This window comes from Ciconia boyciana, chromosome 18 (assembly GCF_034638445.1).
Source record: "Ciconia boyciana chromosome 18, ASM3463844v1, whole genome shotgun sequence".
Classification (NCBI taxonomy): Eukaryota; Metazoa; Chordata; class Aves; order Ciconiiformes; family Ciconiidae; genus Ciconia; species Ciconia boyciana.
Genome location: NC_132951.1, coordinates 5,639,457 through 5,654,921, shown reverse-complemented (window position 1 = coordinate 5,654,921; position 15,465 = coordinate 5,639,457). Strand labels below are relative to the sequence as shown.

At 53.4% G+C, this 15,465-nt stretch overlaps 1 protein-coding gene across 3 annotated transcripts in view; it reads right to left on the bottom strand.

Moving 5' to 3' along the window:
* The window catches only part of RAPGEF1 (Rap guanine nucleotide exchange factor 1), an 89,462-nt gene extending 86,493 nt beyond the window's left edge, over positions 1–2,969 (bottom strand). For 2 of the 3 annotated variants that reach the window (XM_072882803.1, XM_072882805.1), the window contains exon 1: positions 2,690–2,969. In XM_072882803.1, the coding sequence (XP_072738904.1) occupies positions 2,690–2,714 (25 nt within the window). In that variant the 5' untranslated portion in view covers positions 2,715–2,969. Of the gene's footprint in view, positions 1–852; positions 1,093–2,689 lie in introns of all 3 variants that reach the window. The other variant, XM_072882804.1, reaches the window with a different exon arrangement.
* Positions 2,970–15,465: the final 12,496 nt, after the last annotated feature.

Here is a 15,465-nt window from a genome sequence, read left to right as displayed (position 1 = left end):
ATCGCTCTACAGTGACCCTTCTGTTGATTAAACAAGAGTACAGAGAGGCTCCAGAGGGAGCATTGTCCGCTCTTCTTGGTGGACAGCATGGTAGCTGTTATCTCTAATCATTTATTATTGTTTTTTATTAAGTGCTGACAAGGTGTTTCATTTAAGGATCCAGGGAGCAGATGTGTGTAAGATCTCTAGGGATCTAACCCTACAAGGTAACACTTCTTTTCCCAGCAGCCTGACTAGATGAACATGAGAGTCAAACCAAAGCCCAAGCCAATTCCAAAGTTTGTCAAGATGGCTTGTTATCAGGCAACAGCCTATTTTATTTACAACATAATGGGTTTTGCATGTATTTCCGTTCCCATAAGAAAAAAACAAATCCAAACGTACACAAATACGCAGTCCTTAGACCTCACAGCGTTTGTTTCATGACTCTGTATCCTTTGTTCTGCTCCTGTATACATTTTGACAAATATTATCCCAGAATTTCTGCGGTATTACAGACTGTGTTTATTCGGTGACGCTATTAACCGAACTGTTTGTGTCAATCAGAAGTTCAAACACTCAGAAACAGTGATCAAGACTGTACTGCACTGAAACAGCTGGCTTCCAGCCCTCCTTCCCTCCCCTTCCCTGTCTCTTCTCCTCCAGTTTATACTTGGACTGGATTTAATTTTTTTTTTAAATACCCTTCTTAAAGAAATGAAAGTACAAGCAGTTGAAAGAGGACAGTTTCCCAGATTTACAGTTTCTCTTGTTCAGCAAATCATCACTATGATACACACCCACTAGAAAGAATGCCTCCACATCAAGGCTTCACCCATTGCATCTTCAAAACTGTACATTTACAGCACTGACCTGGGGATGGATCCTGCATGATGTCTTGAGTTCTTCAATGGGAGTTCAGTGTGTTGCAAGGTCGGGTCTCTAGGTTGCGCAGCGTATGATTTTTGTATGGTATTTTTGGCCTTTCTGTTCTATTGTTTATGGAACCGCACTGCGTTTGTGTGTGTCTAGAGAGTCATCTTCCCGCGTTTGAACTCTTCACGCTGCTTCGCTGGTGTGGAGTTATATTTACTATTCTCACAGGGTTATTTACTGCACGCGAATAAACAAAACGTGATCACTTATTTATACATCTGTAATTACTGTCTATAGCGCTATCAGCAGTTACTAAAATCCCAAGCCAAATTCACCTCTAGCATAAAGAAGTGGCAATTATTTTAGAGCTGGCCCCAGGTCTATATATGTTCTTAACACCTTCCTTACTCAGTTACCCGCTTCCCAGACAAACAGTTGCAGCGATATACCAGTAAGCATTGAAAAGACATAGCCAGAATCCCAAAGCAAAGCGTTATGTTGCGATTCTATGTAAGGGATCGTGCATCAGATTAACCTATGATATTTCTGGAATAACATTTGTCCCATGATGTGATGCACACTTGTTAGACAGTAACTTAGCGCTAGGAGCTGGAAACATGCCTACATACTGCACTTAAAAGCCGGCTGCCAGGCAGCCAGCCTGCTTATCCCTGGAGGCCGCTCCAGAACCCATATCACAGGAGAACATATTCGCATACAGTGCAGCGCAGAAGCCAGAACAAACCAGGATCGAGTGATCAAAACCAGAAAGCACTGCTACCAACTTAACTCCTTTGAAATAGGAATCTTTCTTAAATCGGTGGCTGCTGTCCTGGAAAGCCTGAACGCTGTACTTTGCACATCCTGACTCAGCCTGCTACCCTGCGTTCCCCAGTAGGAAACTGCCTAGCTATTCCTTACAATAAAAAATACAAAACAGCATTGATTTTTCTCTGCTAATTAAATGCAACATAATTAAACTAAATAACTTCACTGCTTGATTTGCAAAACACTAATTGAATCTTTAAACATACTACTCCCGCTACACAGAAAAACAGGGGCATTCAACCATCTAAAGTGACAACTGAGAACCAGACACGACTCCAGAAGCACAGAGAGACAATATGATCCGTGCTTGAGCGTTTCCTTGTGAGAGCAGAAGAGATGTCAGCAGCCTCCCCCGGCTCTGGCTCTAGGCGAGCACCCCAGGCTGAGGGGAGAGCTTTGCAAGAGAGAGGAAAAAATGAGCAAGTTCCCTCTGACATTTGCCCACGGACTCATCTTTTCTGATCTTGCACAAACACCAGAAAAGGAAAGTTGGAGAAGTTGCAATTAATCGTTGCGTGTAGGCCCCAAAGCGTTGCAGCGCCCCGGCTTTGCTGATGCTCGGCTACACGGAAAGGACGGCAGGGGTGCGGGAAAATAATAAAAAAGGGAAAAAAAAAGGCGGGGGGGGGGGGAAGGAAAAAGCGGAGGAGAAGACAAAAAGCCTGACCCAAACGGCGCCCGGGCAGCCCTGCACCAGCCCCTGGCAGCGCGGCGGCGGGGGCGCCGGCCAGAGCATCCCCCCGCCGCTCCCCGCGCCCGGCCCCGGCCCGGGCCCCGCGCCGTCTTGACAGGAGCCTCCCGCCGGCCCGGGGCGCCGAAAGCCGCCGGGCGCGGGGGGCCCTGCCCGCCTCCCCCAGCCCCGCCGGGCCGCGCCAGGCCCGCGGCCGGCAGCTCCGGCAGCTCCGGCGGGCCGCGGCGGCGGCGGGGCGGCGCTGAGAGGAGGGCGGCGAGCGCGGCCGCCCCGCCGGGCTCCCCCCGGGCCTCCCGCGGCGCCCGGCCCGCTCACCTGCTTTCTCGATCTTGCCGGACATGTCGGAGCCGGGCTCGGCGCTCAGGCCCGGCCGCGCAGGTAGCCGGCTGAGCGGCCGCGGCGCGGGGCTGCCAGCCGCCGCCGCCTCCCCGCCTGCTGCCGGCCGGCCGGCCGCGATCCGGGAGAGGCGCTGCGGCGGCGGCCTGTGGGGCTCGGCGGCGGCGGCGGCGCAGGCAGCGCCCGCCCCCCGCCCGCTCCGCCGGGCCGCGAGGGGAAGAGGCGCCCCGGGGGCTCCCGCCGCACACGCACACGCGCCGGCCCGGGCCGCAGCGCCGCCTGCCGGCTGCGCCGGGGAACCGCCGCCACGGCCCGCCGGGCGGGGCCGGCCGCCGCGCCGGCAGCGGGGCGGGCAGGGCCGCGGGCAGGGCCCCGCGTATCGCCGGGCGCGCCGGGGGCTCGGGCGGGGGGCGGCGGCGCCTCAGGGGGTCCTGTCCGGGACCGGCGGCGCTTCGCGGGCGGTGGCACTGGGGACAGGCGGCGCCCTCGGCGGAGCCCCCCGGGAGCGCTGACAGGGCCGCGGCGGGTGCGGGCAGCGTCCTCAGGGAAACCCTCGCCCGTGTCCCCGGAGCCGTCAGCGTGGCGGGGCAAGGAGCGGCTACTCGGGAGGCCGTGGAGCGCCGGGCAGCGTGGCGGGACGCTCAGCACCAGGGGGCTGCTGCGGGCCCAGCTCCTCTCCCCGGGCCTCCACCGAGGGGATGGGGGAAACCCGAAAGAAAGAGACGTCCCCGGGGGCAGCCCTGGGCCTCTTGGGCGGTTTTCCCCCCAAAATGCGACCCTCTGTACGCGGGTTTGGGAAGAGCAGGGGCCCGCCGTCCCGCCGGCGCCCCCGGCCCCTCAGAAACTCATCAGGCTTCGCAGGCGTGCTGCGTTTTTCCAAATTTGCTACTATGGCAGAATCTTTCTCTTAGAGGAGTCGGCAGCAAAATTACAATTAACCAAAGGGGAACGAGGGTGGAATTTGCGCAAACCCCGACGTGTTTTTTTCCACTCAGCCCAGACACCGGTGCTGCTGCCACGGAGCATCCTCACAGCATCCCAACGCCAGCGCTGACGGCAGGCTGGGCTGAGGCAAACCCCAGGCCGCCCACCGCCGCTGCTGGAGGCCCTGCAGGAGCTGCGGACAGGCCCCGAGCTCCAGCGCCCGGCTGCCGCACGCCCACAGCTCTGGGATTGCCACCCTGAGCTACGCGCTGGTTTTAATTTCAGCCCAGAAAGCGGTGGCAGCTCCCCCGGGGAGAAGTGGGTTCCCTCTAGCGGGAAGCGACAACAGAGCCGGCGAGGATGGCCCGAGGCAACAATAAAAGGATTATGGTCCTATTTGAAAATTAACTCATTTCTACGACTTAATTAGGGATAAATGTCACAGCAGTACCTTGACTTGCAGGTAGTGCCTTGTGCTACAGGCCAATAAATCTCTGAAGCCTGGTGAGCCGTCAGAGGCTGTTTACTTCCCCCTCTATCAAATAAATCATTCACGAGGCTGCTATTTTTGTTAGCTTCACACACAACTTTTTTGAAGTGACTTCATCAGCTTGTTTCGACATCGCACACACCTGGGGCTGCGCACAAGCTATAGGAGGAAATCTCTAAGAGGGAGAGTATGCATTTTTCTCACAATTTTTTATTTTTTTTTTGAGGAGAGGCTTGTGGAGAGTTCCTGAGTGCATTTGCTTAATAAATCTAAACAAAAAAAAGATTTGGGGACAGATTCTTCTCTCGCTTACACAGGTGTAAAAGGTGGCTGTCTTGTAGCCATGCCAAGCTGCGCTGACTCACTCATATTAGTGAGCAGTAGTAACTGGGAGCCGTAGTGGGTGATGCTAATGTGAGCAGAGCCGACTGTGAGTACACACAGGAAGCAGACAGATGAAGTAAGAAGCTGCTATTCTTACACCCTCCGTTTTCAGACTTGGGCAAGGAAGAAGCAGCGTGTGTGCAATAATGTGCGATATGAACAGAACAGCTACTAAATTGGAAGGTCTTTTCATAGTCTGATATAAAAAGCCCCGTTCTGTCCATGATGTGTTGCCTTTGGGGGATGCTGGAGTTTCTCTTGTGCTTTCTGCATTAAGATGTAGCTCACAACGCTGGGAAAACCTGATGCTTCTAAATATCCTATTGAGTCGGCTGGGGGAAAAAAAAAAACAGAGCCGATCGCATCAGTGTGAATGTGCTGTTATGGACAGAGCCGAGGCCAGGAGAGCGGGAGGAGGGCTGTGAAGAGAGACATGAATTTTCATGCCGGTACAGAGTGGCGTGAGATCCTCTAGGGACGTTTCTTGCTGCGGGCTGGGGAGAGAGAAGACAGGGGACGACGGTAGCTGCTTGCCTTCAAGAGGGAGCAATACTGAAGCATCCTGCAAAGAGACAGTTTTTCACGTGCCGATGCTACGTCGGGAAGAAGAAAAGGAGAATATGTTGGCTCTTGATACTGATGTGGATACCTGCTTTGCTATCAGATGAGAGTGCAGTGCTAAAGTTCACCTTGCAGCAAGAGACATGCAAGGGGGGGGGGGGCAACAACTGGAGCCTCCTTCCCCAAATGTTTCTTTGCTGGGAGACACTACCTGGCAGCAAACCCTGCCCGCAACACTCGGCAGGCGGTCGCTCTCCACATGCAACCCCCTCCGATCGAGTCTGCTTCAGCCTTGCCCACCTGTGCTGACAGCAGCAAGGGAAGGCCAACAGATATAAACTGCAGCCCCACAGGGTCATTTCCTGCAATGAGTCACTGAACTTTACAACTGACCCACTGAACAGGGGAAATTGTGCAAGAAATGCCTATAAAACTATTGAGACGTGCAATTAGAAAAGAGCTCTCCTGCCCTCTAGTGCCCTTCCCCTCGCCCGGGCGGCTTCCTCCCAGCCCAGCCTTGGCTCTCCTGCTCTCCTCCGGCTTGTGGGGCCGGGGCTGGGAGGATGCAGTGTCTGTCCCTGCAGAAATGCCAGGAGACAGCAGCCGTTCACCCCCAAACACAGCTGTCCAAGTGGGTTTCGGTAGCAGGGAATAACTGGGATTACGTAGGGAAATGCAATTTAGCTAACTACCTTCTTGCACGATGGCTTCTGAGCTAGCGTTGGCCTTGATAACGTTGCTGGCCAGTGTGGTTGCAATTTGGTTAAGACACAACCAGCTCCTTGTAAAGACCTTATTTAATATGCACGAGGATCCCCCAAGTGACAGATACACCCCAGTGACCCGATGCCACCACACACGCTCCCACCCTCAGGGTGGAAAGCTTTGCAACTGGGAAGAGGTGAAAAAAATTGAGTGCAAGCAAACTAAAGCACAAGGACAAGATTCTCACCTCCTGTTAATGGGTGCAACTCCTCTGAGGTCTTCAGTGGTGGAAAAAATAGTAGTGAGATGCCAGTATATGGGGAAGGAAAGGAATTGTTCAGGGAAGGAGCATGATCGTGGGCGAAGGCTCTGGGTGAAACACTCAGAGGAGCGATGCAGCAAGGGCCAGAGCTGTAACCTGAAGTAGGCAAGGACAGAGCTTCTGTATCAGTCCCCTGGAAAAATACATATGTGCTGTGGGCTGCCTCAAACTTCATATGAGCAAAAAAGCACAAGTGGGAGCCCTTGGTTTCGGGGTACGTCCCCGCTTTCACATCCCTGAGGCAGCCTCAGTGTTTTGCAGGGGGTTTTTTGGGTGCAACAGGTAACAGTACCTGGCTGGTGGGCCCAGCTGGACGGACCCTGGTGTGCTACGTGCTGGAGTGAGAGACAAGCTATCATTTGGAAAGCTGGTGGTCTGGGCCGATGGGGCAGGCGGAGACGTGGGTTCCCCTGTGGATCCCCCCCCGCTGCAGTCCGCGGCCGTGCGGGCTGGTCCCCCGTGGGGGTCTCACCCTGCACCCGCACCCTGCCGAGCCCCGCAGGGAATTTTTCTCTGGTTCAGTCTAATACACGATTGACAGGAGTTGCTCTCTACCAGCTTTTTTCCTTTAAAAAAAGGGAAGTTTGGGTGCTGACTCTAGAGGGCAGCAGATGCCGGCACATGGGGCTGGGGGGGGCCGCAGCGCTGACACCCCCTGCACCCCCCGCAAGCCCCAGCCAAGCAAACGCTCCGGTGCAAGGAGCAGGGACAAATCCCGGCACTCGTTATCCCCAGGAAGCAGCCGGGAGGATGCTCACCAGAGGCGCTGACCTCCCAGTCCTTTCTGCATCTGAGCGCAGGAAAGGGGGACCGGGAGACATGGGAGTGGGCAGTGAGGGGGCTCATCCCTGTCTGCAGTGGGACATCCCAGCCCTGAAACACCTTGGTCCCTTCCCTGCTTGGTCACAGACTTCTGGTTTGGTTTTTTGTTTGCTTGTTTTTTGTTCCTTAGACAAATCTTCAAAAGGAATGAAACACCGAAATCAAACGCGGAAAATCTCAGCCCAGCTCCCCAGCTGCTGCCTAACCCCGCGAGCTCCTGCCCCTGCCAAGGCAGGGCTCTGCAGCCGCAGACCCCCTGCCTCGGACTCCTCGCTGGCTTCAGGAGTCCAAGACCGACAGATCCTTCGGCTGCTTGAGATGTGTTGCTCGCTGTTTCATGCCTCCCCACCTGTAAAACGCAGACAGCCATGCAGGCAGGAGGGCAGAGACCCAAAGGTGCTTTGGTCACTGGGGCTAGGTGGTTTAACCAAAAAATAAATAAATTGCACTTTCAGATGCCTTAAAGTAGCAGCTTCAAATGAAGCTTTCTGATGTCCCTCTCTTAGTTTTTTGTGAAAGTAAGTAAATAGGAAGCAATTTTTTGGCCTCATGCTGCCAAAGGAGGACGAGGTGGATTTGAGGAGGAAGGCTTGAGAAGAACTTCAGGCCCTGGGATTATTAAAAAGAAAAACAGAGAGAGAGAGAGAGATTAACAACTTTTGACAGCCCCCTTGTACATTTAAAGTAATTAGGAAGGTGGGGGTGAAAGGAGAAAAGGCTATAAAGGTTCTTTCTCTGGCTTAATCTTATCCCTCTACTGGGAATATATTTCACAGTGGAAAAATAAGCATGCGAATCACCACAAAATATATACCGCCTAACGCTGGAGAGGCTAACAAGCCGTTTGGTACCCCGAGGTGTTTCTGTCAGCACTTCCTTAGTGGTCAGATGCCTGGCTGTCCTTTCACCTCACCACACGCAGAGGTTCACATCGATAGCTCATCCTCTTGGGGTTTATTGAGATAGTGGCAGGTAATTCAATAAAGATCTTTGCTGTGCATGGCTGGATCTCAGCTGCTGACTTCGCTGACCAAATCATGTGTCCATCCTTGCTGTCCCTGAAAAGAAAAAGCAGCTCTGAGCAGGGACTCTGGAGCCTGTCCTGACTCGTGTGCTGTGGGTTACCTTTTGGCTCTGGAGACTGTGTTGCGGAGGACAGGAAAGGTGGGAAGAGCCCTCTTTGCTTTCAGAGCCCAGGGGACAGTATATCCTGGGCAGTCCTTTCCACTTGCAAACTCTGAGGGCATCTTCCCAGAGACACAGATGGTCCCAAGTCCATCCCCGTAGGATGGCTTGCACATCAGCAAGTGCCACTCTGCATCACAGAGCCCGTAGACAGGCACTGTTAGCTGGAGCTACAGAATTAAATGAAATAAACAAAAAAGAAAATAAAATGTGGAGATTTTTCTCAGACCACCAGCTGCTGCTCTTGCAAAGGGGCTGAGCTGGGCGGCATTCCCCCGTGTCGCAGTGGTCCGCTGGCAGCAGAACCGAAAGAGAAGTAACTCAGCCCACTGAAAGCAGCACCTGTGTGTTGCCCACAGCCAGCGGCCACCAGCTCTTACAGACCTCGACCAGCCTCTGTGCGCTGAGCAAGCAGAGGAGAGGGAAGTTTGCTGTATCATGGCACAGGCTGCCGGGTGCACCGGCTCTGTGGGAAATTTACTTTAGACTGGTACAGCTGAATTTTTCCTTCATCTGAAGCATCATTACAGGTCACTGCTGAAGACGGGACACAAGGAGATGGACACACTTCCGTGGCAAACCCTCCCTTTTGATCAGAAGCTGGTCTTGCTGCCCACAAAGACCGGAGGAGCTCCACATCCAGACCTGCTTCATCGCAGTGCACTTCACGTCCACCTGCATGAAGGACCTCCTGGAGAGGGAGACAAGCCACCATGTAGGCTGGGGGTATTCAGGAGGGACAGGATGGAGGGGCCCAATTCAGAGCATCATATGCAAACCCAGCCCTCCTCCATGTGACCACTCCATACACAAGCACTCTTTAAAACCTTGCTTTTCTTCCAGGTCTTTTTCCATGGACAAGTGACCCTTCCTGCCTCACGCTACAGAGCAAGCAGAAGTTGAAGGTGACCCAAATCACTCCCTGCAGGAAAGAGTGAAACCAAAATGAATCAGAAAAGGAAATCAAAATCAATATTCCAAAGTCAAATAATAAAAATTGTGTTATGGAAACAGAGGTCACCCAGAGAAAAATGTAATCAGATGTGACAGCCCAGCTCTGATTTCCTCTTGCTGCCAATCCTGGGTGGGGAGACCTTGTGCCCAAGCCAAAGTGTCACCTGCCCACGTTACTGAAGCGCCATACGGTTCGTACAGCTGACAGCAGACACACAGACCTGAAGGATGGGGCAGAGGGACCTGGGGGAGCTGGGTGAGATGCAGAGGGTCGTAGTTTGAAATAGCAGAGGTCTTGCAGGGCAGGAACAAGCCGTGTTGGCAAACCCGCCTGGGGAGCCCGGCACTGAATAAAAGAGACTGTGGCAGGTCAGGATTGAGATGTGCTGAATCCTGAAGACTGCATGAGAGCAAAGGATCCAGGCTCGGGAAATGCAGCGCTCCCTCTGAGCAGTGAGTGGCAGCGGCACAGAGGATGTGCATGGGAGAGAGGAGCCGTGTTTGCTTGCGGAAGGGCATCACTTTCAGTGCAGAAAGCTAACTTGAGGCAGGCAGGCCTCTCTGTGCCTCAGTTTCCCCTTTTGTAAAAGGGCCCTTTCACTTTTGCAATTAGACAAGAAAGGCACGGACTCCTCTGGACCTCATTTGTGAGCACAGCAGCCGGTCTGGCAGCCGGTACAAAGATAAACCGGCGAGTCTCACCCAGCCCCTCCGAGGTCCCTCTCAGGGGGTCTGCGGGGTGATGAGCTGCAATGTCTCGTGCCACTCTCTATTTTGGCTGTTCTGTCCCTGAAGGAGGGACTGGCCCACCCCCGTGCAGCTTCCATTAGGCCGCACAAGTCCCAGCTTGCGTACATTTCAGAGAGCATTGTAAATGTGGGGCACGTAGCCTTGATAATGATGCGAACGTCAAACCATTATTTCTCAGCCCAGAGCACATCTCTTCGTCGTCAAGCCAGCACTGATGGGTTGTTTAGTGTCATTTCTTCCTCCTTCCTTCTTTTTTTTTTTTTTTTTTTAAACTTGACCTCCTGATTCTGCCTGGAAATTTATGTTGGATTCTTTTTATTCTTGCCTTTTTTTTTTTTTTTTTTTGCACAAAGTTAGCAGCAGGGAGATAAACTTCCCATGAAGTCCATTTGCCAACAAAGCTTTCTTTAGCAGAACAATGGAAAGACAAAACTAATGCTCTGGCTGGACACGATATTTCCAGCACCATGGTGACCGCGGCGGCTGCTCTCTGTCCCCCCGCAACCGGCCCGGGGTGACCTCCAGCTCCATGAAAGGCTGATTTCCTCGTCAGCTGTGTCAGCCTACCTGGGCTGAGGGTTCCCCCCACAGGAGCTGGAACTTCTCAACTGTTCAGCAGCCCCGTCTCAGCAATCACCTCTCCAATTGCTGTTACCAGCTTCGTTATCTTGTTTTGCTTCTTTTGGTCTTCAGCGTTTCCCTGCAGGCTGGGATATTTGAGGGATGTCTCCTGTGTCCTTAGGGGTGGCTGGATTTAACCGAGGAATAAGGAGAGAAAGTAAAAAGTGTGTTGAGATGGAGGGGTTGAAATCTCGGTCAGAGTCCTGTCTCCATTAACCAAGGAAGCTCCAGGGCACGGGGGAGAAGGCACAAAGCTCACAAACCTGAATTCTCCCCGTCTATCTCTGCACATCGAACTGGAGCCCCTCGAAGCAGCCTGGGGAGCTGTGACCAGCCCCAGCCTCCCAGCTCTCCGGGCTGTGTCCCCTGGGCTGGAGCCCAGCGTGGGGTGGCAGGGTGGTCTGGCGGGGAGGTGATGGGTGCGTGCGGCCGGCCGGGGTACTCCTGCCGTCTCCTGCCTGGAAGAAGAGGCACAGATGAGCTCCTCAGCAGGAGCAGCCCCTGCACTCCTGCAGGTCCTTCAACCTTCATTTCTATTACCATGGAGCCAAATCCTGTTTTCTCCCCAGCTTAAAGGTGGCTGGGGTTTAGTTCCATTCCTGATAAAACTGACACAGCTGCGGTCTGGATGGCAGAAAACCTGGCGTGCAGCGCATTTCAGATGGACATTAAGACCCATTTCTTTACGGCTGTGACGGGAAGAAAATAAACCTCCCATTAGCCCCCTCCCAGCAAGCTGGAAAAGCAGAAAAAGCCAAACACCAACCTGAAGGAGACCCAAGGGATGAAACCAGGGAATCACAGACCAGTGACTTTCCAAGAACAAGAAAATGAACCGATTTAACTAATAATGTATCCAAGTGAGCGTGATGAGTGGGGACAACCCCTTGGCAAAGGGGTTTGCCCCTCCCGAGACACACCAAATAATTTTGTATAAACTGGGCCACCTCCCCATTTAAATGGGAGCCTGTGCATTGCCTGCATCCCCCGGTAGGTTTGGATTTGCAAACACAAGAAGCTGCTGAGGCTGCGGATGTGCTGGGAGAGAGCTGGGGCTCGACGGAGGCCGGGCAGGAGCAAGCCGAGGAGGGGGAACGCGATCGCTCCCTGTTACCCTGTTACGTGGGGATGCTGCTAAGGCATCGCATGGACCAGCAGCATCGCTTCCGTGTCCGGAGGGTCCAGAGAGTCTCTGGACTGTGCAGCAGCAAGACCTGGCGAGGACTCAAAATAGCTATCTGAGACGCAGCGACAGCTGAGCAATGCTGGGGAGAACTGAAAAAAAGAGCAGGGGCTGAGCAACACGGCTGTGGATCTCACCTACTGTGACAACTCCAGCGCAACCAGACAGGGAGAGAAACACAGATCCTTCTGCTGGTGGGTGGGGTCTTACTGAGTGATAAGCTCTTGGGGAAGCAGCCTGGGGATTGCCACAGGCAGGTCCAGGAACGTGCAACGCAATGGGCAGAAGCAGCCCCTTCCCCTTCCCCAGCGGGTTTGGGCAACGCAGGGAGAGGTGGCAAACCTGCAAACGTTGCCGTGACTTTATAAACTTCACCTTCAGTGGGAGTCTGCTCTCATCACGCCGTCATCTCAGCAAAGATAGAGCAGAAATGGAAAAGAGCCAAAGCAGCGCAACAAATAGTATCAATAATCCATGAGAAGAGATTAAAAAGATTTAGGACTATTTAGTTTAAGAAGAAGAGGGGATGGGATAGAGGTGAAGATAAGGAGGGCATGGCAGAGGCATAAAAAGCAATGGCTGGTGTAGAGAAGGTGCCTGGGAGCACAGATTTGCCCCTGCAGCACCAAAACAGGAGACGTTCAATGCAATTAGAGGACGATACCTTTCAAACCAAGAGCAGGGAATACCAACAGGCAGAACTGCAGGACTCCCTGCCACGAGGTTTCACGGGAATGCGGAGTTTAGCAGGATCCACAACGCCAGCGGGCATAAACCAGAACACCACCAGCGTTTGCCAGGGCTAAATTGAATAAGATACAGACTGTCCTGTCCAGAATTTTGTACCTTTGAGGTCTCTGGCATGGTCTCTGCTGAAGACAGGACACAGGGGTGGGGAAACAAACCTCCGGGGGTAAATCCTACACCTCCAACAGCCTCATGTTAAATAGCCTGAGGACAAGCCCAGAGCTACTGATGGGGAAACAGGAGCTGGATTTCAGCATCTGCCTGGAATAGATCCCATAAGTGTCCTTGAGGGACTTGGCCGTGAGATGAGAGAAATACATTTGAGGACCTATTAAAAAAGCAACAGTGAATAATAATACTTGGCACCTACGGCGTGCCCTTCATCCCTGGATCTCAAAGTGAGTGCCTGTGACTCTCTCGTGTCTGCCTTGAGAAACTGAGGCACGGTGAAACATGGGCACACGTACAGCAGCTCAGCTGAGAGCCCACGGCTCCTGCACGCGTGTGCAATGCACCGACAGCTTTCCCTCCCGAGAGCTGCACATCTAGTTGGCAGCAAGGTATGTAAATATAAGTGCTGCAGAAAAAGGAAAGCAGATTATAAATTCAGGGCCAGGTGGCTACTGGGGAGGGCTCGGGGATGGAGGGAAGGATGCTGGCATGCTGGGGGGCTCCTGCGGCATCAGCTGCATCGGCTTGCCCCACTGCCCTGCAATAAACAGCATCTCTGGGGCGATGTGGGGACAGTGGGGTCTGCAGCCAAAGCAGCTCAGATGCCTCCTGCATAGCGAGGGGGACGGTGGCACCGGTGGGAGAAGGGACAGGTCACGTCTGGCTTGGGGCAACGGGATAACGGGAGCAGCGGGGACCACCTGCTCCACCTGGTTTGTTCAGAGGGTTTTGCTCATTTGCTGTGAGAGGCCAAAGAAGAGGATTATACAGGAGCCTATCAGGAGGACAATGACATTTATAAAGTATTAATCCCTGCAGTGTGTCACTCGCCAGCGTGTTTGATAGTGGCTCTGTGCTGGCTCCCGTGGTCTCTTGCCTCTCTGCTGCTCAGGAGCGGTTTTGATATGCTTCAGGGACTTGCTGGATATTTTTTTTCCCATAGTCACTTTTTCTACCAGGAATTCCTCCTCCTCCTGTCCCACAGCCAGGCTCTCCTCCTAGATTTACTGCGTGTCTTGCTTTGATCGTCTGCTCCCTCCCTTCTACCCCAGGCCCCCAACTTCTCTCCTCCCCAGACACAATCCCCAGTGCCGTCTGTGCCAGCTCAGCCCTATTTCATCTTTCAATGAGGCTTAAAAGACTCTTTATGGGGATACTGGGGGGAGAAACAAATATTCTTAATCCATACATATGCTGGCACCCCCGTGCCGCTTCCCCACCAGCCCAGCCCAGCCCGGAGGCACCGGCCGTGCTGGGGCTCAGGGAGCATCACACCGCGGTGACAACTTCTGTGGCTCGACTGCCCTCGGGGAAGAGAAAATGAGCAACTGTAGCTTTAAAACAAAGATTAGATGCAATTTTTTTCCTCCTCTCTCCCTCCCTTTCTCTCTCCTTTTTTAAAGGGAACTTGTCAAGGTTTCCATCAATAATAGATAATGGTGCATCACTCTGGCAGGTTACACCCTCCGGCTGTTTTGATATTTTCCAGAGAATTTGTCAGCAATCTTACAGCAAAGGAGGGCTGGGGGAGGGGTGCAGGGGGGGGAGAGGCCTCATTAATTTTTTGTCATTTGCATTCCTGCTGTTAAATAATATATTGATTGCTCTTTCTTTCTCCCTCTTTTAATTCTCCCTCTTCTACCGTGTCTCACAGCCGATGGCCCTCACTCCGTGACAGATGAGTTTGTCAGAGGCACCAGACAGCTCACGCTCCCCAGGACAGGGCTGGGAGAGCTCAATGTGACCCCGGTGCCGGCTCCAGCATCACCACACCAGTCACAGCTCCGGTGGCACCGGCTCCTCGCAGGGGGACACTGAGGTCTCCCTCAAACCAGTTGCTAAGACATCCCAGACCATGACTTAGTGATTCCCCTCCATACGCACCTCCTGCGGTTCGGGAGGTCAAGGACAACAGCACATGGGTCCTGGCATGCTTGGATGTTATAAAAGTAGGAATTGCCAAAAAGTTGGAGGAATGGTAGCGACGCACAGCTGGGAAAACCATCGCCCCTGCCCTCGCCTGCTGCCCCGCTGCCGGCCGAGCTGCCCGGGCAGCTGCGGGGCTCTGCAAGAAGGAGCCGCAGGAAGAGCCAACGCGGGCAGCTCTGACCTCGGGAGGCAGGAAAATGGAAACGTTGAAGGGATTTTGCTCCTTCTGACTTCAGCAGGAATCTGCTTCCCCGTCCCTTCGATAGACCTGAGCCCAAGGCCCTGGGAAGCCAGATACAAGGTCCATTGAATTGGCAGCTGAGCTAAACAAGAATTTGCGCACGATTAGGGCTTTGCTCGGCTTAATGCGGCTTTGGCTTCCTTTTTAATTAATAAATACTTAATTACATAGTTAATATTTTAATATTTCCTTTTAAAACTATCTGATTTAATGGAGTTACTGCCAGCTATTTGTTTTGTATGACTTTTATGTTTATCTTCCTCTTTCATTCCTCATTTCCCCCTCCACCCACTGCTCTAATCCCCGAAGCTCCTGGTTGATCTTTGCTACTGGAAATTAGCAGCTGGGCTTTCAGCTGAAATGGAATCTGGCCCTTGGCGCTGACATCCATCAGCTAAAGGTGCTAATGTGATTTATTAGCACTCGGGTACTTCACCGCAAATATACCAGCCCCTGGGGAGGAGAGGAGAGGGGAGGTGAGATACTGCTGGAGCCGGCCGGGGAGGGGAGGTGGGAGAGGAGCCGGGGTGGTGAGCGGGTACAAGGCTGGGGCTACTCCCAAGGTCATCGCCAAAGGTGGGGAGAGCCCGTGTTTGCCTTCCAGCCAAACCTTACCTGCATGCACAACTTGTCTCAGGAGCAGCACGGGGTGTCTAGCGGCACATGCGCACCCAGGCAAGGATGGAGAAGGACCCCGGCAGTGAGGATGAAGGGGAGACGGATGTGACCCCCTGTAGTGGTGATGGCTCCGCATCTCCTTTCCTAA